General features: G+C 54.6%; 4 protein-coding genes across 4 annotated transcripts; 1 reads left to right on the top strand and 3 right to left on the bottom strand.

Annotated features, from left to right (window-relative positions):
- Nucleotides 1–674: 674 nt before the first annotated feature.
- CH63R_02723 (Serine/threonine-protein phosphatase) lies at nucleotides 675–1,925 on the bottom strand (the record flags this gene model as incomplete). Its single annotated transcript, XM_018297698.1, has 4 exons — nucleotides 675–773; nucleotides 838–1,137; nucleotides 1,237–1,638; nucleotides 1,746–1,925. 4 exons carry the CDS (start codon nucleotides 1,923–1,925, stop codon nucleotides 675–677), a joined length of 981 nt encoding a protein of 326 aa, XP_018162514.1.
- Nucleotides 1,926–8,616: 6,691 nt separating this feature from the next.
- CH63R_02722 (PHD-finger domain-containing protein) lies at nucleotides 8,617–12,374 on the bottom strand (the record flags this gene model as incomplete). Its single annotated transcript, XM_018297697.1, has 3 exons — nucleotides 8,617–9,691; nucleotides 9,743–10,776; nucleotides 10,836–12,374. 3 exons carry the CDS (start codon nucleotides 12,372–12,374, stop codon nucleotides 8,617–8,619), a joined length of 3,648 nt encoding a protein of 1,215 aa, XP_018162513.1.
- A 3,983-nt stretch (nucleotides 12,375–16,357) lies between these two features.
- On the bottom strand, nucleotides 16,358–18,990 carry CH63R_02721 (Leucine rich repeat domain-containing protein; the record flags this gene model as incomplete). The annotated part of the gene is made up of 2 exons (XM_018297696.1): nucleotides 16,358–18,889; nucleotides 18,958–18,990. 2 exons carry the CDS (start codon nucleotides 18,988–18,990, stop codon nucleotides 16,358–16,360), a joined length of 2,565 nt encoding a protein of 854 aa, XP_018162512.1.
- A 5,142-nt stretch (nucleotides 18,991–24,132) lies between these two features.
- CH63R_02720 (uncharacterized protein) lies at nucleotides 24,133–25,048 on the top strand (the record flags this gene model as incomplete). Its single annotated transcript, XM_018297695.1, has 3 exons — nucleotides 24,133–24,291; nucleotides 24,471–24,756; nucleotides 24,867–25,048. The coding sequence occupies 3 exons, from the start codon at nucleotides 24,133–24,135 to the stop codon at nucleotides 25,046–25,048; spliced, it is 627 nt and encodes a 208-aa protein (XP_018162511.1).
- Nucleotides 25,049–25,873: the final 825 nt, after the last annotated feature.

Here is a 25,873-nt window from a genome sequence, read left to right as displayed (position 1 = left end):
GGCTTAGTTCTCCCCGTTCTGCGTGAAATTATAGTCGTACAGGTGCCACGGTGCTTGAGCTGGAGCACGGCAGAGATCCCCAAGGCCGAGACTCCAAGGCGAGCACCGGAAACCGAGACGAACAGAGCAGGCGGTCACTGTCACGTCCCCGCAACCGCGATAGACTACCACCCAGCTGACACGAAGACAAGTCGGATAGGAAACAGTATGGGGGGGTATGCAACTGCTCAGCTTGGTGAACGGTGAAGACGAAAGTAGCCACCGTCGAACTTCGTGTCGGGTCCTATTGGGGTGCGCTATTGCGTGCAAATCACTCATTGTTGGACCCCAGGCGAGTTCATGTCCACCATGGGGTTCCGCACAGAGAGACACGTGAAACGTTGTGGTAGCCATTGCAAATTCCAGTGTTTTTTGTGTTTATCTTCAGCTACCAGACAGCCGTAATCGTGAACAGTTTGCGCGGGTTGTGGTCGGATGGGTGTGCTCGAGAAGAATCGGACAGGTTGAAGAGTTGACGGAGGGAGACCCCTAGGGAATCCAGAAAGTGGGAGAGCGGGCGCGGGGGCGAATGACCCGCGTCGATGGGGAAGAGTCGTGCGGTCGAGATGGGCGGGAAGCTAATTAACGACGGCCGAACCTAAAAAGATGTGCATGTTCGTATAAACTCTTCAGAATCACTTGGAAGCGGACTTTCGGGGAGAAGTGACAGGTCGGCTGTTGCCTACGAGACCACCGGGAACGTACTTTTGTTTCTTCTCAGCGGGTTTCAGAATCTGCGAGGGCATGAGATGTTAGCAATGCGACGAGTCCACAGTCATCCCAATGTATTCTCCTCACCTGGAAGGAGCAGAGCAAGCTCTCGTCCACACTCATCATCGCTCCGGCGTTGTCAAACTCTCCGCAGTAGTTCGGTGCGCTGAAGAGAGTGACCAGCTGGCGCTTAGAGAAGAACTCGTAGCCGTCTTCCACGACTTGATGGGCACGGCAAATCAGATCCATGTCGTGCTTCTGGAGGAATCTGGAAACAACATCGGGACCGAAGGTGAAGGAGACACCTCTGTCGTTTTCGCTCCAGCCTGTGATGTCTTTGTCGGGATCAGACCACAAAAGATCGCAGAGAAGACCGCAGTCGGGAATCTGGAAAATAAGACGTCAATATTTCTCTCTACACCCAAGAGAAAAGGAAGCCCGACAGGGCAGGCCAAGGCTTGGCCCCGATAACAGGATACAACGTACGTCGGTGGGTCGCATGACGCGGCGAATCTGCTCCATGGAGTTCAGGTCAGGGCTGAGACCACCGTGCATGGTGAAAATCTTCTCGTCGATGATAGCGGCGATAGGCAGGCAGTTGAAGCAGTCCGTAAATGTCTTCCATAGCTTGATGTTGTAGCGGCGCTTGCACTCGTCGTAAAAGCCGTAGATACGGTTGATGGAGGCACATTCGTGGTTACCGCGCAGGATGAAGAAGTTCTCGGGGTACTTGATCTTGTAGGCAAGCAACAGGCAGATGGTCTCGAGAGACTGTTTGCCACGATCGACGTAGTCACCAAGGAAGAGGTAGTTGGCCTCGGGAGGGAAGCCGCCGTACTCAAAGAGACGGAGCAGGTCGTAATATTGTCCGTGGATGTCGCCGCAGATCTGAATGAGGGGTCGGCGTCAGCAGGTCTGTGCTACTCAGGGATTACAAGGCGAGGGCGAGGCAAAGCTGATGACCAATGCAAGCCACGGAGAAGAAAACTGCTTACCTTGATTGGGGCCTCCAGCTCAAGGAGGATGGGCTGGGAGATGAAGATCTCGCGAGCCTTGGTGCACAGGTAGCGAATCTCAGCCTCGAGGAGCTGAACCTGCTTGCCAGGACGGCTGCCCCGAACCTCGAGGAGACGGTCGATTATCGAGTCAAGGTCGACCTCATGTTGGTCCGCCATCTTTTATCCTCACCAGCCAGAAAGATGGCCCGCTGATACCGAGAGGGTGATTCGCGACTGCGGCAGGCAAGAGTACCAGGGGTATACTTCGCAGCGGCCAGAGACAAAGGATGCCCAAATTACGGGGATGATGCACTTCTGGGGTCTGTCGTTCGGCAACGCGTTGTTAGCACAGCGCGACACAGGCAGAAGTGTTTGTTGGGAGCGAATTTATTTGAGAAGCGTCCATAGAAATGGGCGATGTGGTGAGAAGGCAGGAGAGGGGAAAGCACAAGCAGGAAGGGACGGCGAAGGTACTTACGGCGAAGTGATCTCAGCTCTTGTAGGCCTTTCTGCGTAGAGGAGAATAGGCGGCGACAGATGGACGGTTTGTTTGAAAATGTTCGCAGACCAATCTGTGTGGTAGCGTCTCGCGTCGTCGATGAGAAAATTTTCGTCGTCCCTGTGCGGGAACGAGTTCGCCTGTATGGGGTGGAAATCGCCGCTGAGATTGGGCCGTCTCTCTGTGTTGATAGCTTCGCCTTTGTTTTTTTTTTTCCTTTCCTTTCTCAGCAGCCGCCGCGAAAGCCGGGAAGAGCGATGCGTGAGTCGTTTTACTGATTGATCGTCGTTGGTTTGATTGTGTGGAGAGATGAAAATCTCTGGATCGCGTTGTCGTCTTGATTAGACGTATCGTCGCCGTTGGGATCAGATGTGGCCTCGTGGGGGGGGGAAGAGGCTTTGGGGGGAGGAGAGGTGAGGGTGGGTTTGAGGGGAGGAGGATTTTCGTGTTTTGTGTTGGGCGGCGGCGGGCTGCTCGGTCGGAAAGGCAGGAGAGGAGGAGCAGCAAGCAGAACCAGTCCAGTCCAGAAAGAGAGATGGAGGGATCGATCTCTTCTGCGTCTGTGTCTGCGCCTGCGCCTGCGTGGGAGAGCGTGAGGGGGGCCGCTCGTACTACAGGGGGTAGGCTAAAGAGGGATAGTGCTATGGGCACTAAGTGATCGCTGTGGGTGTGGGCGATGCTGATGCTATGGGCTTTTTCCCTAGGTAGGTGAAGACACAAAAAAAAGGCAGAGGGAGAAATATCTGGACCAAAAGGCAAAAACAGAAGAAGAAAAGAAGACAAAAAGGGAAAATGCCCCAGTGATGTTCTTACTTCACTTATGCACAAGATAAAGAGAGGGGATATATTTCCTGCAGACAGCAGGAGAGGATAGTGATCTTGGGCCTGGGATGGTGGAGTGCCGCCAAAGTGACACCGGAGGGAGAAGGGGAAAAAGTAGAGAGGGGATGTCTGGATGCCAAAATATTTAATTGGGGTCATTGAGGTCTCGAACTTTTTTTTCCTTCACTTTTTTCCCCTTTCTCTTGCCGAGTGCTGGCTGCTCCGCTACGCGCTCTCCACGTACCGTCGTCGTCTTCTAAGAATGCCTGTATTGCCAGGTAGGCTGTAGGTAGATAGGTAGGTAGGTAGACAAGACAAATAGGCAGCAAGCAGTCATCAGGGCATATTGCAGACAGAGAGAAAGAGAGAAAGGTGGTTTCAGGTGTTTGGCATGCTGCCGAATGCACCAGCAAGCGCCTTCTCCTGTTTCCTTTTCTCAGCACGCCGGTCATCACCATCCCGTCGACCAGTGAGCGAGCTACAGGTTGGGCAGGTACGTTTCTCTCGGCAACGGGAGGAATGGGAACGCGCGACCAGGGCTTGCGTAGCTGCGGCAGCAGGGGGGTGGGTGGCGGGGATTGTGCAATCTGTGCTGTAGACGTGCCCTCCTCACGATCGTGCCTTCCTTGCGTTTTCCCCCCCTCTCTCTCTCAAAACACATGGACCAATACTAATACTGCCTGGCCTCACCTATACGTGCCTAACCGGCCTAGGTAGCTAGCTACCTACTACCGTCTGTTTTTGACTCCTTGCGCACACCTTCCTACCTACACAGTATCATGGTACCCGGCTGATCTCTTCAACCACCTACTTGGAAATCCCACGACGGAAATGCCTGAAGCCGGCCCAGGCTATCAACCACACAAGAGGAATGGAGTAACAGCGGCATGTTACGGAGGGCATAAAACAAAAGAAAAGCCGTAGGGCTACCTCAACTCGGACACCAGAGAGGGAGGCCTGGTCGTACCATCGGCACCGGCACAGAGATGCGCATTATTTCAAGGAAATACAGTCGCAAATCCAACATGGATATTTCGACGCACCGAGCTTACCATTGCCATTGCCATTGCTATGGCCAGTGCCGGTGCCAGTGCTGTAGGAGGTAGTCAGTGCCCGTCTGGGGCAACGTCCACCCACCGACGCGTGGGAAAAGTTCCATGACCCAGCGACAGGGGTCGGTCACAGGGGGCCTCGGCGAGCCTGCAAGCCTGAAGCTCCTTTTTTTCTTCAATTGGGATTACCAGCCAGTGGGCGGCACTGGGCTGTGGGCCGCTTGACCGTGGTCGACGTTGGGTTGGGGTGTGCGATGTCCATGTTCCGGGGTCTCGAAGAGATGAAAACCCACCGACGCTCCTGGGGCTTGGGAAACCGAGAGTTCAAGGTGTCGGCACGTTATAGCGGGAGGATCGGGCGACGGTTGTGGACGGGAGCCGCCGCTGGAGCTGTTGCTAAACTTGTATCACGACGGGCTTCCACCTCCCGTCGAATATCAGCCGCCCCCGTTCACCCGTAAACTCAGCCTCTCCCTCCTTCAAGATGACGTGGTACCTGCTGAGTACATTTAACTGTTGACTTTGGGCCTCTGTCCCTACAAATGTGTCGTCTTGTATTTGCCTGCACTGTTCCCCCCTGCCTTGCAAATAGAATCCGGGTATATAAAATTGAGATTGCAGCCCGTGCAAGTTGGCGTTGGGCTGGGAGAATGAGATTGCCGTCGAGTCCGCGTGTTCGCAGCCACACGCGTGGTGTTCCTGGCCAGGTCGGTGGACAGCTCGGCGTTTCGATATGCCTTCCAGGACCCATGCAAGCCGACTCTTGGTCCTGTAGCTATAGCTGTAGCTGTTGCTGTAGCTGTTGCTGGTCTCCCGCATTCCCCTTTCGCTGTCTTCCTCCGTGGCTCGAGCAGGCCCTCAGCATGGAAGCCTCTTGAGCTTTGCCTTCCATACATCTTGGCACGAGGTTTGTTAGATCCTCCCAACTGAACCCCGACTCTCCTCTCCGTCGTGTATTAGTAGCAGCTTTTGCCGAACCGCTGCTCGCTTCCTTGAGCCCTCTTAGGCTTGACTTCATGGCATTTGATGACATCTGGAGAAGACCCATCAGCGCTTGGTAGCAACTTGGATATCCAAGCTCTCTCTTGTCAGCAGACGACGTTGCACACGTTGTTGTAGTCGGTTCGAGTGGGACCCGAACGAGACCGACGAGAAAGCAGCGATCAACGCTCGTCAAACAGGTGTCCCACCTAGCTCGAGTCGTCCGGCTCGTCAGGGTCCGATCCCGAAGTCTCCTCCGAGAAAGACTCTTTCGGGCATTGTATTTAGCGCCTACCCCAAGTCAAGCTTTTCTCCGAGGCCACCTTTCACCGCATTCATCTGAAGCCACTCGCTCAATGCAACGCCTGGCCGCTGGGGTGGGTGGATTCGTGTCTTGCGTTTCTTGCAGAGAAACCAACTCTATTTGCGTTGCAGGCGACGACAGCGACTCATAGATTGTTGCGCCATATCTCTTCACTGTTCAGTGCCAAGGACATTGGGTGCATGTTTACCTTCGAGCATGCGCCAGTCCAAGTGTCTAGGGGCCAAGGACGGCATCCAAAACTTTCCATATCAACGGCACGCGTCCAGGTCCTCAGCTACAGAAACCCAACGACTAACTAATGCCAAGAAAGAATCCTCTCCGAGAGCTTCCCCGCGTGGCACGGTCAGCTTGGAAGGGCCACGAAGATCAGCTGGATGGGCATTAAACATGTCTGTACAAGACGTAGTTTCCCTTTTGCTCGCAAACCCCAAGACTTGGGGCCGACTCTGACTCCCCCCGGCGTCTTTGGGGAAACACCAAGTTCAGAGACAGGCCTTGGCTTTGGCAAAAAGTAGATTGTGACTCCACAGGCGAACCCAATGTTACAGGCCGAATTGCATGGTCATGGAGAATATATCCCGGGTGAAAGTCCAGGCCGCGAGTTCGGGGAAGCCTTTGAATGAAACGACTCGACTCGAGGCACCCAGAAAGAAAAGTCAAAACAAAATAAAAATTGGTATTAATAAGCCTGGTCAGGTTGGTGGTTGCGGCTTACTACTTGCCAGTCAAGCAGGATTTTGATCAGACGAGGGCTATCGACGTGCTAAGATGGGCCAAACCGCCTTATCCCTTCCTCCGGCTCGAAGCCTATTCGTCCCATCGTCCAGAGCCTTGCCTAGCACCGAGTTACCAACCAAAGGCTGACGGTGGCGTTTCTGACCAGAGTCACCAATGCGCTCTAGGTTTTGGCGACCGAGACTTGAAGCGGTCAGGGCGAGGCTTTGCGCGGCCACTCAAAGGAAAGAGGGATGTCGCCAACCCCCTCCCCCTTCAAAGTCTTTGCGTGGCCAGTCAGCAGTAGGGACAGCCAGCCTGTTTGATACCTTGCACATACTTCAACCGATCCTTCAGAACATTCGGGACGTCCCATCCCTTTCCCCTTCAGTAAGGTGTACGAGACGAGGCCTGAATCCACCGCAAGACCGACTTGGAAACCAGAAACCGAGTGGACGGGCGGGAACGCCAGTTGCGAAAGCAACAGCAACAGAGCCGATGGACACGGGAGAACGAGGCCAGCTACGTCAGTCATGTGTCTGTCTGCCTGGAAGCCTGCCTGCGTCCGCGGGACGATGTACAACATGTGTGTGTGGGGGGGGTTGCGTCAGGGTCATGTCGTGCAGCACAGCGGTACTGCTTCTTTCAGATTTCCCAGTCTAGGCTCACCCAGCGACTCTTGACTCTTCTTCACTCTGCCCGCCCGGCGGCCGGTACCGAAGGGTCCTTGGCCTGGGTGTCTGCCCCTCCACCAAAATGCTGTCATGATAGCACCGCCCACCGCCGACGAGAGTACAACAAGGGTGGGGGAGGGGGCCAAGGGGAGAAGTGGTCCAGACACATCAGGCGTCTGGTGTCCCAGGGATCCAATTCGCGCCGATGTTTGGGGATCGGGTGGGAACTCTGGCTTTCCGTCCCCGGCCAAACCGATGTGATCTCCCCCCACTGGCGGCGGCGACTGGACCGCTCTTGCCCGACCTTGACGGCGAGCGTCCAATGATCACCCGTCAACCAGAATCAGGCACTCGCATTCCTATGCCGTCGACCCCCCATCTTTTCGGGAAGCGCATCACATGACTGCCCCGCGACGTCCCGTCCCACACTCAACATCTTCAGGCTGCGGGCATTTGGCTCCAAGTCGAGAGCGTCTGGCAGCCCACTACTCACAGTTACCCCCCCTCCACGACAGACTGAGCGACGTGGCAGCGCATCTTTAGTGCCCCTCCCATGAATTATAGTGTGACCGGGCAGCCAGAACAGTTTGTACCTCGGAACTCTGTCATGCTTAAACCATGCAACCTTTGGGCGTGTTTGTTGCCTGAATGCTACTGAATGAGCTTCTAATTGACTTTTTCTTGGGCGTCGTCGTTTCTTGACTCAATGCTTTCGATGTCCCAGAGTGGAAATCAGTTTGTTTTGTAAACAACCAATAGTCGGGACAGTCTCGATGACTATAGCAAGGAGTCTCTCTCGCAGCCCGCTCTCCGAGAGTTAACACAAACAGCCGTCACCACACTGCTGATTTTGATCCGGAACCGCTGCTGAAATGGACATTGCCAATCACGCAAACACGCACTCGTGACAGGGCTGAACCGACTAACCCCGCCATGTGAGTTTCGTACACCTGACGGGAACCGGAAGCACGCGTGTGTGGGTGGTATCATTGCTCGCAACTTGCGACGCGAGCGAGAGCGAACCAGTAAGGCCCAGATGGACACAAACCGGCGACAGGAGACACATAAGCCCACCTGTCAACGTCACAGGAGCCAAGCATTCTGTTACTTGATTTGCAGAAGGGACAACTAACATGTTTCTTGTGCGCACATTCGGACTATGACACTTTCGCATTAACTCTTCGATTAATCACACATACACACAGTCCCTTTCTCTCTCTCTCTCTCACACATACACGTCGGGAGAGGAATGAGTGCTGCAAGAGACGGGACATGAGCGTCTCGGAAATCAAGTAATGAAGAAGGAAAGAAACCAGAGCAGCACGCGTTCGTTTCCCGTAGCTATAATACCTCGGACTAGCTGGAACCTGACCTTCCTCGTGTGTTTGGTTATACCCTCCACAGTTCTCCTGTTTCCCAAAACGCCCCTGAAGCCGTGATCTGGAGTGGCCCCCCTTTTCAATCCTGATGAACGCCGTGTATCCACCATTCAGTACCACAAAGAAGGAGAAGAAGAAGCAATCGTCGTCGTAGTGGTAGAAGGGATCGTTGTAATAGACGCGCGGTAGTTAAAGGTTAAGAAGAAAGTGCGTGAAGGTAGGCTGAAAAGGGAATCGTATCGAGGAGGCGATGAGGAATATAAAATACACAGGTATTCCCAATAGGGGGGGGGGGGGGGGGGGGGGGGCTTTGTACAAGTACAGTCTCATGAGAAAATGAATGAAAAAATTGCGCATTCGTCACACATATAGGCCCTCCCTGCCTCGAGAGGAATAGCAGAAGAGTGATGACTTGCGCTTATTCATCTCCTTCTGGTCGACGATCGAGCACTCGTGCGTTTGCGCACCTTGGTGCTGGTTTGGGCCTTGCTGACAATAGTGTCCGCCACAATCTCGTCGTTGACGGTGGGCGATGCCGTAATGGTGCTGTCCTCGACGTCGAAGGCGAGGCCCTCGAGCTCCTGGTCGTCCATGTCGGTGAGGTCCTCGCTCAGACTGCGAATCGCTTCACGACCCGTCCACTGTTCCTCCACAACAGTGGTGCCCTTGGGCTTGAAATCTGAAAAGTACCAGGGGACACCGCCTTCGGACAGCGGGTCCGTGGACTCGTTACCCAGGCTGCCGTTAGACTGCGGGGGGGTTGGAGGGGCGGGTTGCGTTGGTCTGGTAACGGTAACGTAGCCGTCGGTTTCGGGCGGTGTGTCGGAGGGCTGCACGGAGGCCAGTGGACTTTCCGTCTTCACTGCTGCCTTGCCGTTACCCTCGTGCCCGGCAATAGAGGAGCTTGACGAATGCACGTCGCCAGGCTTCTCAAGAGTCGAAGTGTTGACTTCAATATTCCCCTCATCGTCGTCTTCTCCTTCAGCATCCACATCCATCTCGTCACCATGAGCGGTCGGTTCTTCCTCGGCTTGTGCGCCCTCATCGTTGGCCACGGTGATCTGCTCGTTGGCGGCATCCACCATGATAGTGTCCTGGCTGGGTTCGGTGCTTTCTTCCGTACAAGAGACTGTGATCGACGGCTGCCGGAACTCGATGCTGGCTTCAAGCATGCCTTCCAACTCTTTGGCCAGCGTGTCGTATGGCTTGTGGGTGATCTCAGCTTCCGTCCTTAGGGCCGCTTCGAGCTGCGGCTGCACAGCCTTCAGTATTCGCTTTCCGAGTGCCTTCCGTTGTCTTGGATCATGAAAATTCTGCTTGACAGGCGATAGAACAGCACCCTGAGAAGCGCCTTCGATATGCTGAGGCTCTGTGTTGATGCCCACGTTAATTACTTCACAGAGATCATGAGTGAAGACAAGGATGTTGGTGTAGAATCGGCGCTCGAGCTTCTCCTGAAGCCCCAAGAGGCCTTCTTTGAAGATGTGCTTGTCAAGGCTAGAGACTTAGTTAGCAAACGCAATCGATGGGGCGGGCGGAAGAACCAACAATATCGCCTTCTCGATCACTGGCACGAGAAGCTTAGCAATCGGGAAGTAGCAGGTGTCCACAAACTCTTGCTCGAGCTCTGCTGCATCTAGTTTCTCTTGTTCTCGCTCCACAACGCTTTCCGAGAGGAGTTTGAGTTCCCAGAGGTCCTTGAGCAACATTTCTGCGAACTCAACGCGCCGTGCAAGCCGAGACTTCCCAGACGGTCCCATTTGCGCGAAGTTCCGCCTTGTCAGTTCCATCGACGAGAAAGTCTCCATCTGCAGTTGCAACCGCTTGAGGAGCGCCGCGCCACGACGGGCCTCGCGCTTCAGCGTCCAATAACGGCATGCCTCGCCAACAAAGTCTTTGCGTTTACGGAATGGGAACCGAGATAGCGCTTGCTCGACAATGTCGAAGACGGCCTGGGGAATGATGGGGGCACCGGAAGGCAACTTCCAAATCTGCTTCCCAGGCTGCCCCTTCTTTTTGTCACCGCCCACATATGAAGCAAATTTGGCCCCTGTCATCTGGCTTTCATCAGGCGGGTGCTCTGTCAATGCATGGCGGTGGTTGGCAGCCAAGGCGTGGGCAGTTGCCTGACTGTCCGCCCAGATACGTCCCTTCATTGCCCGCTTGTAGAATTTCTTAGCTTCCCGCGCTGCCTGGGCTACACCGTTGTCCTTGGCATAATCTGGCGGGCAATGCTTGTCGCAGAAAGCCTTGAGCACCGTGTTGCTGTCAAGAACCGCGAGGGCTCCATGACTGTTCTTCATCTTGAGGAAAAGCCTGGACCGCCGCGCACAGGTTACGTGGAAGGCCTGGTAACAAGACTTGTTGCTGCATTGGATGCAAGCACCCATCTTCTGGTTGCAGATGTAGCAACTCAGCTTCCAGCGTGTTTTGGGTACCTTCTCCACGTCCATGACTGGTTCCATGAATGTGGCATTTCCCAGAGAGACCTCGGGAATCCACATCGCGCAGAGAAGATGGGCCCATTTCGAAGAGTTGGTCTGCTTAAAGGCTCCATCCGTGTTGGGGCAGAATATGCATGTCTGGAGATATATGGTCAGCGATACCGTCAGAGCCTACGAGAGTAGTAGGGGGGTCTCACTGGAACGCCACGCCCGATAAGCTGACATTTTCTGCACAGCCACTGTCCTTCGGGTATGAAAGGCACACCGTAGCACTCCTGGTGCACTGCAAGATCGCAACCGTCGCAGAAGACGATCGCGTTGGTGTTTTCGCAGTCACCGTCGTCGCAAATTGCGCATTTGCTGTCTTGTTCCTCTCCGACCTGGGGCTCGCCATTCACCGCTGCTGCCGAACTCGACCGTGGCCGATGGGTCTGTGGAGGTTTGGGGTTTGGTTTCGGTATCCGCTTCTCCAACGCATGCCATTCCTTTTCGATCTTGGTAATGGCAATTTCGAACACTTCTCGTGTAATTGGTTCGAGCTCGTTACTCCTGCGCTGCTCCTTGTTGTACACCTCCAGCCATTGGTCATCTTGCTCATCCATGTCGTACTCGACACGTCCTACGTTGGTGCCGGAAGGTGGCACTGTATCGCCATCGGCCTTGACAACAGCCAGTTCGAGATCTTCTTCCAAGTTAGGTTCCGCGGCCTTGATGAGCGTGCTTTCGGGTTGGATGTAGCGGTCGGTCTCTTGGTAGCCCACATTCATCATCGACTTGTCGACGTATCTCGCCTGGCCGAAGCTCTTGCTCTCGAACTGTTCTACCTGATCTGACCGACGGTAAGAAGGCGCCTTGAGATCAAGACGTTCCTTGGGTGTTTGGTTACGAATCGGCAGAACTTGAGGTACCCGCGGCGTTGATACCGGAGCCAGGTCTCGGTGAAGAAAGGACACGGACTCGCGTGGCGGTCTTGTCCGGCGTTTCTGCGGCGATTCGCTTCCAACGAGGGGAAGCGCAAAGTATGAGTTTGTAGTTGGGACTGGGGTGTTGCCGGTCGACGACGGGTTCATTTCCCTCAGAGGCGTGTTCGAGCCGTTCATCGGCGTCGAGGGCCGAGCTGCAGCTGGTGTTCTGGGAGGGGATTTAACGACGGGAAGAGAAATCCCATCCACTTCTTCGGAGCGAAAAATCATAAACGTGGCATCGATATCGAGCTTTGGATGGAACTCTTCCCAGCCTCGCTCCTCCCTGGGCTTGTAGCCTTCGTTCTCGGCGACGGCCGCGGCAACGGCGGCAGCTGAACTAAATTCCATATCGTCTCGATCGATAGCGGTTCGCAATCTTGCACTTCTTTCTCGTCTCGGGACTATGGCAGATACACTGCGCGGCTCTCTCGGCTGTCTGCGCACTGTCATTGGCGTCTGGGTCCCATCGTCATCGATAAAGCGGCCACCGCCGCCAGCGCCGCCGGGTATGTATCTCCTCCTCTTAGGTGGCGGTTCGGTCTGCGGCGCTGCCGAGGGAGTAGCGTGGTCGCGTGTTGATCGACCGGACGGTGGTGCGGGGGAATCGCCGACCTCGCGCGCGATGCGAGCGGCATTCGTGGTGCCAGGGGGACGCCCTCGTTTGCGGCCGGTGGCAGCTCGGCGCGGCGTAGAAGGTTTCGAGGGCATGTTTGACGATACTCTTGTCGTAAATTTTGTGTCCTTTTGATGAGTTTGGGGAGACTGTGTCATGAATCACCGCGTTGGGAGGAAGTGGCGCGCGGAGTCGTGATGCGGCTGAGGGGAGGGGCGGGGCATTGGCGAAACGGTACCGCGCACGTATCTCCGACACGCAACAAGGTTATAGTGTGAAAGCGAGAGTGATACTGGTCTGGATTCGAGTTGGGAAGGACATCAGGAGACGAAGTGACGTCGAACGTGCGGCTCCGAGTTGCTCCTGCGAAAAACAGAGAACGCGTGAAGTTGAAACGCACGGACCCAGATGCCATTGTCGGCCGCAGGGGCAACGCGCTATTAGTCATCCACTGATGTGAAGCAGGGGGTGTGAATGGGGTTCGCTTCGTGTTCTAGGTGGGAAGCCGCACCCTTATCCACCTCCGCACTGGCACCTTCCCCGTGGCCATTCATTGGACGCACTCCTTCGTCCATCTGTGTTTTTTTATCAGATTGTATTGGCACTTTGGGCAGGGCCATAGTCCCTTGTCGACAGCCACCTCATCTGCAAGTCATTCCTCCTACGACCATCTCGTCATCGCATTCTCATTTCTTGGCCACTATGTCTGTACGTACATAGGAGTGGTAATGAGAAAATCTCTCTCCTTGCCGCTTTTCTTTACAATTCTCCATTAAGCACTAATTATATGGCCAAATGACTGTATGGAGGCGTCGCGACGAACCTTCAGACAGATGGAAGATAGGAACCCAACCAATCACCGATCGTATGTATCCACAGGTCTGGATGCAACAAGCGGGTCATTTTCTATCGACCAGGCTTGATCGGGAGACTTGTTGGACATCACGGCAGAGCAAGACGTATTACTGTTGTCGTCGGACTTTGCTTGGGTTGCGCCACGGCTGAGACTCGTCGCATCAGCACAAGACTAATGTTCACGCCCTTCTTATAAACGGCCCCATCAGAGCTCCGTCGCATGCCAGCACGGATGAAAGTCTGCTTCCCCGAACACCTTCAGCCATCCAGACTTGCTTGCGACCGATATTGATGTCATCACGTCCAAACCCCGTAAGTGTCTCCACAATTCCGTACCCTTTCTCAAGGCGGCCAAGTCGCGACCTTGCCGCCCCTCCTCAATCGGACACCGCTAATCCACCACCACATGGCCACCCTGTCTGCCAAACTGTCATTCAGGGTCCCGACTAGCTGGGCAATTTGCGGTCAGAAACCTAGCCTGGTGCGTTCTAGGGATCGTGGCCCGCGAAGCCATTTTCACTCCAAGGTTTCACCCCGGTAACTGTGCTGCCATCATTCTAACCACGGGCGATGTTGACGCAGTACGACTGTACTACACGATCTTTGCACATCTTTTCCCGTTCTTTCCCAGACAACACCTTCAAGCCCTTGATCTCTTCGCCGGCCAAGCGTTTGTGGGCGGAGAGTGCTGCCCTCCCCGCCGTTGACACAGCACGGAGAATATTCTCCTGTTAACCAGCAGCTTTGGTGGCCCCTGGTAAATCTACCCAGTCGGTTCAACAGGTCCAGGGTTGGTACCCTCGTTAACCTTCGACCGATTGTGTCTACTCTTCAGTTTCAGTTGCCTCCCCGTGTACTTTTGAAGTCCACCCTCAGAGAGACACCCGACCAATCTTTGCTTCGAGATGACGTTTTTGGGCTTCCCCCCCCCCCCCCCCCCCCCACTTTGTGACGAGACCCTGAGCGAGCCGCATTTTCGGCCAGGTCTCATGTTGATCCCCTGTTGAGCTTGCCAAATTCAATTGTTTGTCTTGGCTCGGTTGTTGTTGATGGCCGAATGCATATCGCGATTTTCTCATGACCAGCCGGTCAATACATGTATGTATATGTATATATATGTATGTGAGAATGTAGGATATCTGCCGTGCCGCCGTCCTGGGCCTCCTTCCTCTTACTGCCTGATCTCTATTCCACTTTTCCAACATCCCGACCTTCGCTGTTCGACAGTATATAGCCCCCAAAGACAGATGATATTGTCACCAAGGCCCGAGTCTCAATGGGATTACTAGGCAATCATTCGTGAGTCTGTTTCTGAACGCCCCAGGCCGCGGGTTGTGAGTTCGAATCTCACAGTAAAATCCTTGCATCGTTACACCTAAGACTGGTAAGAGCCTCCTGGGATTTTCGTAGGCCCATGTCTTCGGATATTGGCCGAGCTTTTTGAAAACCCGAACACCAGAATTAAACAATGTGTGTGTGTGGCTTATTTTTGTAGTAGTGTTCCGCGCAAAGAGGAGAGCAGATAAGATATGTGTTGACGTTGTTGCGTCGTCACCCAAAGGCTTACTTGCCTTCCTACACTTCACTTACAAGCGCGCCTTTTGGACCATAGTCACTGCTCGGTTAGTCGAGTTGGTACAGCCTGTCAACATTGTGATGGAGAACTTCTCCATCAGCGTTCGTACATGTGGAAGGAATTCTAACTATATCATCGATCCTTGACTTCATTTTTCCATTTCCCATCCGTCTCGCTTGCTTTGAGGTTTAGGGTTCTTCCAATGATGCAAAGCGCACAATTTCTCTAGGAGCGTATCCAATTCATATGTACCTACTGCGCTGGATTGCAACGCAAAGATTGACTGCTCAGATACCTCACACTGGCGAGGGCGTTTGACCGTCTCCTACAGAGTATAGAAGATGAGAAACACGCAAGAATGAGCACGGTTGACATATTTCTTACATGCTAGCAAAGCCTGTAGTCGAGTACATCAAAGAAACCCTTCCCAGAACACGGTCTCGATATGAGAACCAATGGACAGAACAAAGAAAATGCGTGATATCATTTCATCCGAAGGGAATCGGGCCAAGAGGAATTAACCCGCCTGCGACACCGCCCGTCCCTATCGACTCGCTACACATTTGTCTCCCAAAGCTCGGTTGTCTTCCAATAAACACGGGAAGGGAAAAGGGTATAACAGTAAAGAGGTCTAAGGACCGTGAGGCTTGAAGCTATGCATGGAGGAGCCCTGTCCTCCGAGTAGGGAACAGTGGCTCATTACAGTACAGCCAGTAGCCAGCCCACTCAAGCATGGAAACCGTACGGCGAGCAAGGCGCGAACCACATTAGTTGTCTGCAGTTTCTGTTGATGTATATACATGGGATAGCTTGTCAAAAGCCCATCACCATCAAAAGCAGTCTGAGGCCAGTGGTCAGCTGGTCAATTTCATCCCGGGACCCTTAGGCCAACCCATCAGCCCATCTGCAAGATCTGGATTTCGGCACAGAAATGGCCTCGAGCCGGTCAGTTAAACCGGACAGAGTTCGAACGAAAAGAGGACTTCGTATAAACTTCATAGTGAGTACACAGTGAATAGAGAAAGTTCAGTCAACTATGAATTTCATCATGTATTAGAAGCCGACCACCAGCTTGTCCCTCAGACAAGTGTTCATCTAAAGTACCAAAAACAACAAAAAACCACACAACGCAAACTCATGCGGGAAAGTTTTCGTGCCCCATGATACAAAGACGGTAAAGGGCACTCGAGATATGTTTCCACCAACGCCAGGCCCTGATCCGCAACATGTGGAAAAAAAAAAGACCCCCAGAACAAAAGACATGTCTTGAGAAGAGAAGAAGACGAAGCATGCACCCCCAATGTCACTCGCTTTTTTACCCCTCCCATCCCTGTGATGCCCAAGAGAGACCTCGTCGAGGTCGCGCCAAGAAACCAAAACGGACAGGAAGCGACAAGATCTACTGTGGCTTTCTACCACCTCGGGCGGTGCAATCCGTACAAAGCAAGATGTGGCAACTGAAATCCAGATAACCACCAAAAACCGGAACGCCTCGTACGCTATGCCCTGCCATGCTGAAAACAAATGACCAATAACACAATGGTGTGGACGTGAATTGAATGTCCATGCTCGTGGCAATGCAGAATGCAATGCAGCAGAAGCAGAATTCGAAAAGGCAGCCCAACGATAGAATCGAACCTCGAGAGGGGGGTGGGGTATCATGAAGGGTATCATGTGTAAAGGCGGACTCCTTTTTTTTCTTTATCTTTTTTAGCCAAGGGTGCGGCCACTGTGGATAGCCGGAGGGTGATGTGAAGTAGTCCGAGGGGTTGTAGGACTAGGCCGAACAGTCGAGGCTGGGCTGAAATCTGGCACCGAGTATGTTGGCGGGCGGGAGGGATCCCAGCCCTCCTCACTGAGCACACTGAGGTATCCATTTCCAACCTTGTCCCGCAGCGCTTCGATCTTCCGGCGGTACATCTCCCCGCTGACGTCCCAGTCCTGAGAGTCTGGCGGGGTCTCACGGGTTGTATAGATGGGCAGAAGCTCGGGAACCACGCTGGTGTCGATGCGGGGCACCTCGGGTTGGGAGTTGGGTTTCCGACTCTCAGAGAGCATCACCGAGGGCAGAGTAGGGATTTCGGGGGCCTGGGAGATGCGGTAATGCATTTCTGAACCAGCTGCAGTAGCCGTGGCATCTACTGCGTGAGCCTTGACGTCACCGTGGGGGGCCGAAATGAGACCGGGTGTCACAGTCGCAGATGCATCTGTGGTCGAGAGATCCACGATTCGCCTCTTTGGTGTCTTTCGGCGGCGGGTAGAACTGGTGTTGACCTCGCTGGTGACAGCCTTGGGTATCGGCCGTTCCTTGCGCAGAACAGAGGGCTCCTTCGGGATGTCGTAGATGATGGCTGGCTTGCTGACATCAACAGCTGGGATGTTAGCGGGAGTGGGTTTGACGACCGGCACGGCGGCAGGGATCGGTGTACGTTCCACCAGGTATCTCCTCTCCGAGTAGGTGGGGCCACTATTGTCAATGACAATGTCCTCAGTGTAGCCCGGAGTTTTGCGGAAGAGGTTGAATATGGTAATGCGGTAGTCCTTGTGAGTGCGGGTGAAGGGGTTACCCTCAACCCAGATCTCCCGGATGTCAGGAATGCCAGTCAATCTAGCAAGCTCCAAGGGGTCTGACAAGCGATTGTCTCGGAGGTCCAGCCGCTCAAGGGGATACAACTTCTCGATGCCGGCAATTGATTGCAACCGGTTTGCTCGGAGGTTGAGAGCCGAGATGGCCGGGAGGGGGTTGCGCGTCAGAGAGTGGAGCCCGTCAATCATACAATGCGAGAGGTTGAGTGCGCGAAGTGCGGTAAGGGTGGCCAGACTGTCGGGAATCTGAGTAAACAGGTTTGACGACAAGTCCAGGGAGTGAAGTGTGTTTGCAAGGGGCACCAAGCTCGTAGCGGGAATCGAGGTCATAGAGTTGTCGGCCAAACTGAGGTGCTTCAAGAATCGCCATTTCGACGCTGGCAAAGCCCCCATGTTCAATAGGTTCGAGGAGCTCCCGGCACGACTGTGGTGCCATGAGTCCGATAGGCTCGAGTGCGAGCTACCCGAACCAGAGCGGCGAACCTTGTGTCCCCCTCTCATGTGCGAGGGATTGCGAGAGCTGGCGGGACGAGTTGGCGAGTTGCTGCGCGGTCTTGTTCCCTTGGGCGGCGACATGGCTTCGAACGTTTCGGCTCTAGCCAGGGATGGCCGCCTGCCTTCACCAGCTGTCTCGTCAACGGCGTGGTCATGTGTGTTCAACAAAGAACCGATACCCAAGTCGCCGATTGAGTTTCGAGGATCTGGAGAACCCGGCACCGAGGTCGACTTGTGAAGATCAGCGTGCGGGATAACGGGACTCCTGCGAGGGCTAGAGCTGGCGGGCCAGGGTGTAGTTGGCGAAGATTGCTGCTTCGAAGTTCTTCTACGCCTTTTGTCCATGTCGTCGAGCACGATGTCAATAAGGATGTCGGCGGGGTCCTCAACGCCGGCGCGCTTAAGCGTCAGCGATCTCAGCTGCTCGGCCAAGCGATCCCAGCCAAAAAATTGTCTGAAGTCGATGCTGTTCACTTCAAGGGCTTGCACGTTCTTGAAGACATACAACGGGACAGCGGAATCGAACGGGAACTCTTCGTAGCCGCGGATTAATCGAGCGCGCCAGTCGGGCGCAAGTTTCAGGCAGGGTATCTTGGTGAACGCCGAGTAGAGATATTTCAGGTCGGCCTGTATTGCGGCTTTTTGTCGCTCCGTTCGCGCAGCTGAAATGCTGGCACCGATGCCGAAGCTTGTCCAGAGAGCAGACATGCCTGACATGACGCTCCGGACGCTAGACACGGAGTGTATGGACCCAACATCAGAGCCTCGGCTTCGGGATCGTTGGGTGTTGCTCAAAAAGGAAACGTAGTTGGCCGAGGTAGAGCTGTCGTGTAGGTTCTCGAGACGGATCTTCATCGGGCCAACAGGAATGGCGAGTTCTTCGAATCGAGACAGTAGGTAAAACAGATGGTGTGGCGTCAAGGCCAGCTTTGCCGACTTAACGTTGTGGGTGGTAAAGCTCAGAGAGCCGAGAGACAGGGCGGATGCGAGGCCGTTTGAGGTCGAGGCCGAAGTCGAAGGCCGTTCGGGGACCACGGGGGACTGGGGCGTGGGGATGGAGCTAACGCTCTGAGAGGAGCCATGGCGAGATGCTGCCTGTCTTCGGAATTGCAAAGCGTTGGCGAGAGCCTTTTCGTGCGTGCGCACGAAGCTGGCCAGTTGCTGCAGAGCTCATGTTAGCACAACCAGAGAGGGATGGCAAAAGAGAGGTATCAACAGAATGGACGTACCTTTACGAACAACTCCCCGTCTTCCGAATCCATGATCAAGGACGCATCGAGGGCAGGCAAAGTACAGGGTATAGGGTATCTGAGGGTTGGGAAGGGGGGGAGAAGGACGAGTTTGGACGTTTAATATGGTCCAAGGCGGTTCCTCTCGACTCTAGTACCAGATTTCGCAGGTAGGTCGGACGACGGGGTGCAGTCGTGACCGGTTGTACCGCAGCCTGTACAACTAGGATTAGTATGTAGTTGATGCGTGGCCGAACGTGTTGGAAGCAGATGAGAGTCAGAAAGTCTGAGGGAAGAGGTCTTGCAAAAGGGGGATAATTGCCGTCACGACACTTCGCCAGGCAGCACAGCCGGGATGAGTGAGGAGACTCGTGAGAGGGGCCACGAGTGATGTATCCCGTTGCAGATGCTGCAGGCGCCTTCTTGTCTCACAAGACAGGAATTTGAGGGGGGGTAGTACAAGCCGCCGGCGACATCGAGGAGAATGTGAAGGTGTGTTGGCAACTTGAGAAAAGACGGGGCGGCCGAGGTTGATGAGGAGTGACAGTACAGACAAACACAGGGCATAGGAAGATGTGACGGTCGACGGCGAGATAACAAATGCTGTGGTGAGGTGCGAGATAGGAATTCCCCTAGTCCCTCAAGAACGAGGCGAGGTGATAAGCAGACAGGATGGTGAGGAGTCACAAGAGCGAGGCAACAAGCTGAGCAAAAAGCAAAAGGCGGTGATGATAAAGCGTGGAAACGAGTTTTTTCGTGTCGTGGTTCTCGTGAAGACAAACAACGGCGCGGCCGAACGGACAGCACTCACCTTTTGGCGTGGGTAGAGGCCTAGATAAGAGATGGCTCGGCGATGGCGGCGGTTCTCTTTCTCTTGTTTTGTTTCGCAACGCTCCTCAGGCGGGCGAAAGAGACGGGATCGAAAAGGAACGGTCGGGAGAAGAGGAAAGGACGGCGGAGGGAGGACTCGGAAGGGGGTGATTCGAGGTCGAGGAAGCTATTTCCAAACTCCTCACGACAACTCTGCACGACACAGAGAAAAAGGAGTGTGAGGGAAACCGAGAAGGGTCTTTCTTAGATGGAAGGGGGGGTGGTCGGACGGGGTCCGGGTTTAATAATAACAAATGGTCGCCAACCTGCCTTGCCTGTCCTGTCCGACTGGCTGGTGGTGGTGGTGCTCGTGCTGGCGGTTGCTGGCGGTGCCCCAGTGGTGGTCCCGTACCTCCAACCCTCACTCCGCACACCTCCTTCTCGCTCAACCTCCCCTCCCCTCTCCTCTGTCTCTGAGTCTGTCCGTGGAATACCTACGTAGTACGTACCTATGCCACACCCACACCCACACCCGCACCCACACCTCAGTCAATCAACCCACCTATACCCACGCCATCAAATCCACCAGATGCAACGAACAGAGAGACCAGTAGCCAGCCTTCCCTGACGGGTGACCCTGCACCTGGACGGACACCCTGGACTTGGATATCGACAGGCCGGTCGCCCACTCTAGGGTGGATGATATTCGAGAAGAAGCAGTGAAGCACAACCCTGACCCCCTAGACTAGCATTATCCCAGCTGCTCTTGTACACCCTGGCATCCATGGATCCGTCTAGTCGACCCTGCACCCTTCCACAAGAAGCGTCAAGAAGGGTTCACCAGCGGCGGCAGCGAGACGAGAGACAGGCAGGCCAGACGAGAGAGGGGACGACCGTCGGTTGTCATGTCGGCGATGGTAGGTGACAGGAGAAGAAGCGAAGAGAATAAGAGTGGTGAGAGGAGGAAGCTCGTTCGCTCATAGAGAGAAGCAGAGCGATTAGCATCTGGAGGTTTATCCCTGTCGGTTGGCGGCGGGTCGCTCAATCAAATCAGAGCAGTGGGTTAGCGGCGCAAAGTATCGGGTACTTCTGGCAGTGAGGACCAGGACCATACGGATACAACACAACGAACGGCAGGCCATCTGAGGAATATGCGAGATGGGCCTTTCCATTTCGACTGCAACTGCCTTGATTCCCCTCCCCTCCCCTTCCTCAGTCGACGAGGGTATTTTGTTCCCTGCCTCTTTTGGACCTCCTATCCAAGAAGAGAGAGAGAGAGAGAGAGAGAGAGAGAGAGGCAGGAAAGAAGGGGAAGGACTCACGATGCTTGCTCCTACCATTTTTTCCTGCCTCCTGTCCATCATCGTGATTCGTCCCATTAGCCACAACTCCAGTCTGCATGTGAGGTGCTTCCCTTCCTGCTCCTGCACTTGCACTTGCACCTGCACCTGCAGACTCTGTGTGTTTCTGTTTGCCTCTCTCTATTTGGCAGTCTTCATCACAATCGTTTCCCTGCTGCCTCTTGTGCCTCTTGCTACTGCACGTCTTGTTTGACTTGCACCTTCGGTTTTAAGACGTGCATCGCAAGCCGCAGCATGCGGCGACAGGGTGCATCTTACGGCTGATTTCGTTTGATTTCTGGCCCCGGTCTTCTTCCCTGGTCAATCGCTTTTTTTTTCCCTTCCCCAATACTTCCCTCGATCCGTACTGCAGCTTTTCAAGGAGTCGGGAGTCGACCATGGTTACGACTCGACGTTCCCGGTCGTCTCGACTCGACTCGGTCACGAATGCCGCCATCTCCACGGCCGACCCCCCCTCCCCCCGATAGCCCCGTTTCCCTCAAGCTCCCCTATTTCACACATGTAGGTACGCTACATGGGCCATGTCTGCCACGGCGACTTGCGACATACGGCACCCTAAGATGACATGCACGTGTGTCCCGTATCCGGTCATGGTTATTGGCATGGCAAATACCCGCACCTCTCCGTCCTGACTCCAGAAAGATGGCTACGTTGGAGCGTCCAATCCGTCGAACCCTTGGCCGCACGGCCGGCTCATCATCTCCCAACAGTCCCATATCTGATGTGTCTAATTCTCCGTGGCAGCATATCAAAACAGTCAAAACAGCCATCGTGTCGCGCTTCCAACCCCTCCCCTCCGCCACCTCGGCCGTTGCTTGTCTCGCCATCGTTGGTTGACCCAGGCGACGACGAGCGGGCGTGCGGCAAAGGGTAGTCAGATGACACAGAGCGCCATCAGGAGGAATGGAACAACAGCGAAGCCACACGGTTGTTTGCGCTGCAAGTGTGTTGGTCACAACTCACTGGGTGGTCACTGAGACTGACGGCGGCTGATGGGCGGAAGGTGGGAGAGGTTGAAGGAGGTGCGGTGCCTGTACTCTGTACAAAGCTTGCTCTTCCCCCTCGAGATGTAGCCCGTTTGTCGCCGAGATTTCGGAGCTCCTTGTGGAGGAGGGTGCGAGGAGGGTCGGGCGGCCAGTCATCCTGGCTTACAGACGGGGCTTGCGCGCTTGGCCCCAAACGTATGACAAGCGGCGGACTGCACCCGGCCGCAACGCACCGAAGACAACGAGGTAGCCAGAGCCAGGGCGCGCAAGAGTGAGAGAGAGAGAGAGAGAAAGAAGAAGAAGAAGAAGAAGAAGGAAAACAGTTGCTGGCTGTTCGTCAAGACGCATACATACATCTGTCACTCAGTCTCTATGAAATTCGTCAGAGAGAATTCAGCATTGCCAACACAGGTTAACCCACAGACCACTCGGATTTCCCTACCTGTCGCATTCCTAGCACACGAGACAATCACATCATCGCGTTTCCGTCCGGATCCAGCGCATTGGGAAAGTAAGTGTGACTGTAAGCAAGCGTACGCCGTAGGCAGCCCAGCGCAACGGAGCGCTTTCGACGTCGAGCAAAGGCTAATTCGCTACCCCGACTCGATCGGCCTCGGGTCCGGCTGGTGCGCAATTCCACCTCATCTTATTCATGCGAACTAGCATCAAGGATCTCGGGCTGCCAGAGAGCCAGTCCAACCGCCAATTGCCATGGTGTTTTCGTCTTCCTTTTTGTTTACACCAGGGAAAGCCGTTGTTTTTTGTTGACGATTTCCCGTTGGACGGTCAAGATCTTTGACAGGAGGCCAGTTCTTGCCCTACCCATTCGGCTCTATTCTCCGCGGGGTTGTCTGAAGACTGCAGCCATCTGCCAGGAAAGGCCTAGCAAGACCCAGGGCCGTTGATAACGCATTCCGGCGAGCATCATCGACTCGTTATGCGTAGGACATAACCGCAATGCCGTTGCCCGTCGTGATTAACCTGATTACGAAATGGTTTTTTTTTCTTCTCCTTCTGATTGCCGAGCTCCACGTCGACAATGCGATCTGCCGCAGCATGATGCCATTTCAATACCAGATATGGTATCGTTGATGTCCCTCTTCTGGGTGCGACAACATGCACACACAGAGCGAGGATTGGAGACGCGCCTCGGTGCGGCATCACTTGTCCTAGCAGTCTTTGTCTCTCGCCGGTCGCGATACGCCGGTAGACTGACTGTACGGATACACCAGTGCGGTGTTACGCATTGCTCTCCCAGCATTGATATTGAGACTCGAGGCCGCTCCAATAGTGCACAGTCGCGACGGTAAAAGCAAAGTATGGTAAGATTGCAGCGGCTCAGCACGTCCAATAACGCGCATGGATTGTCACGACGACGCTGGATCGTGGCGGAGAAGGCCAATCTCGTCTTTTGATCGCCTGTTTCGCCTGTCGGTCCACTCGAGGGCCCCTCCACCCCGGCAGCATCTGTATAGGTACCTACAGCACTAAAAGGCCCCGGCACGGTCATCCCATGTCTTGCGCTAAGGGATCCCGGGCAATATCGCACCCTGCAAGCCACCCCACCGAAGGACCCTCATGAGGTCCCCTCCCCACCGCTTCGCTTCGCTGGTTTCGCTGATAGGTACCCGTACGCGCACCGATTGACAAGGTGGCGCCTAGCAGCGAGCAAAAGCTGCATCTCACTCTCATGCGCAAAGACATCTCACTGGCTGGGATTCGTTGCCATGTCCGTGCGCAGCGCTCGTCAGTTTTAGCGTCGCCAGACGAGCTTTGCGCAGGCAAAGCAGGGAAGCCATGGAATTGTCAGCCAGCACTTTGGAGAAAGGAGCGTTGGACCCTGTTCGCGTCTGCCAATTCTCTTGGTTCTGGCGCTGGGGCTTCTTCAATAACCCATCTCCATAAAACTCATATTTAACGGCTGCTATCGCTGACGACGATTGATACGGCCTATGCCGCCGCCGCCGCCGCCGCAACGGGGAGAGAGGCAAAGGTGGCCCCTCAATCATCGTGCATCCATGGCCTCCTTTCTCTTCGCGACAGCCGCCGCTTGTTATTCAGCATCAAGTATACGAGTCTCGTCAGCTCTCTTCTCGTGCAAGCAGGCTGCTGGAAGCCTTCAGCCAAACATCGGCTGGGCGGCCCCGGTCGAAACAGAGACAGACGGCGACGGATGTGTAAGTAGTATGGAGATAGCCTACACTACCGGCCGTTGAGACGCTGAGGCGGCTTGGACGCTATATTGCCCGTTCTTTTCCTCATAATCATAATCCGCCATGTCTTCCATCTACCTGTTTCTTGGTTTCCCAGTGTTAGATTGGATGCTTTCCACCACGGTACCCATCTACACATCTAGGACCAGCCGATGGGAAAGTCTGGGGAAGAAAAGATGGACGAGGCTGAGAAACGTTCCTCATGCCAATCTATCTCAGATAAGACAGTTTGGTTGCGCCTCAAACTCTACCGGTCTAAAATAGCAACATCTGAGAAACAACTAAACCGTCCAGCCATCACGCTACGACTGATCTTCCTCCGCGATGCCCAAATCCGGCATGCATTCGGACCCGACCTAGAGGCCAAAGCCATACTCTGCGCTGCTACTTCCACGAATGGCTCCGACGACATGACAAGTGCGCCTACACGTACCTCTTACATTCCTCCCTGAGATCGCCCTTTACCTCTCCATGCCCGCTTGTATCGGTGTATGTCTTAGAACACTAATCCATCACACTGTCAATCCCATGTTTGATAGTCTTGCCTATCCTTCTCCGAGCGCCACGACGGACTCCAGAGATCGTCCCTCCCATTCCCCCTCACGCCCCCGTTGCAGAAGCTCTCAAATCGTGTCGTCGTCCTCCAGCTGTTTTCCGCTTCCCATCTCCCATCTCAGCCCAGGCGCGAGTCCTATTGCGGCGCCGGCTTGAGAAGCCATAACCCCACTCACTCCGTTTTCCATGTAGCGACGACAAATTGGGAAATATGGTTGGTCGTTCCCATCCCATTCCTCGTTCTCCATCTCCTTGTTTCCTCCCACCTTTTTTGCTACATGCATGCGACGAGTCGACACATCACACATAGAGGAACAGCGAACAGAGAGTATCAAGGGCGATTTCCCATCAGGACGGAGTTCCTCCGGCCAGGGAGGGGGGGCAAGCTGCATCCCAGGGAGTGCAATGGCCAACAATTATGTCATAATCCCCACCAGCTCGAGGCCCGCGATGCCTCCTGATTGGGACCTCAACGACACCAGAACCCCAGAACCTCTTGTCGCTGCCGATAGCATGTCATCCTGCCTTCGACCCTTCGCTATCATCCCTGCAGACCCTCACTCATAGGCTTCTTCACCCCCACACTCTTCTACGCGCGTTGAGCTTTCTTTCTCTTTCGGCTCGCTGGCTGCGGCTGTCTGCCATCTTGAAGGAAAGAGAGAAATTTGTGGAAGGCATCTCATCCACCCGGGATCACCCCCCACTGCTACAAACGCCTATTCCCATTCGGTGCCACACCTTTGATCATGCTCACCACCATGCATCATGAGCCCCCCCCCCCCCCTCCTCTACTACTCCGCTCCTCCAATATGCTGCGCAGCTGCGCATCAACCATGCCGCCGTCCCCGTGGGAAAACAGCACCTTTTGTTTCTTTCTTTTTCCTATGATGCAGTTTTTTTATGGTGGCAGGCGCGCGTAGATTATGGTCGTGCTCCAACACTCCACGCACTACCGGCACCAACTACTACGTACAGGGGTAGGTAGGTATAT

Source organism: Colletotrichum higginsianum, chromosome 2, assembly GCF_001672515.1.
Source record: "Colletotrichum higginsianum IMI 349063 chromosome 2, whole genome shotgun sequence".
Classification (NCBI taxonomy): domain Eukaryota; kingdom Fungi; phylum Ascomycota; class Sordariomycetes; order Glomerellales; family Glomerellaceae; genus Colletotrichum; species Colletotrichum higginsianum.
Note: the sequence above shows the minus strand (reverse complement) of the source record. Positions and strands in the feature narration are given on the sequence as shown.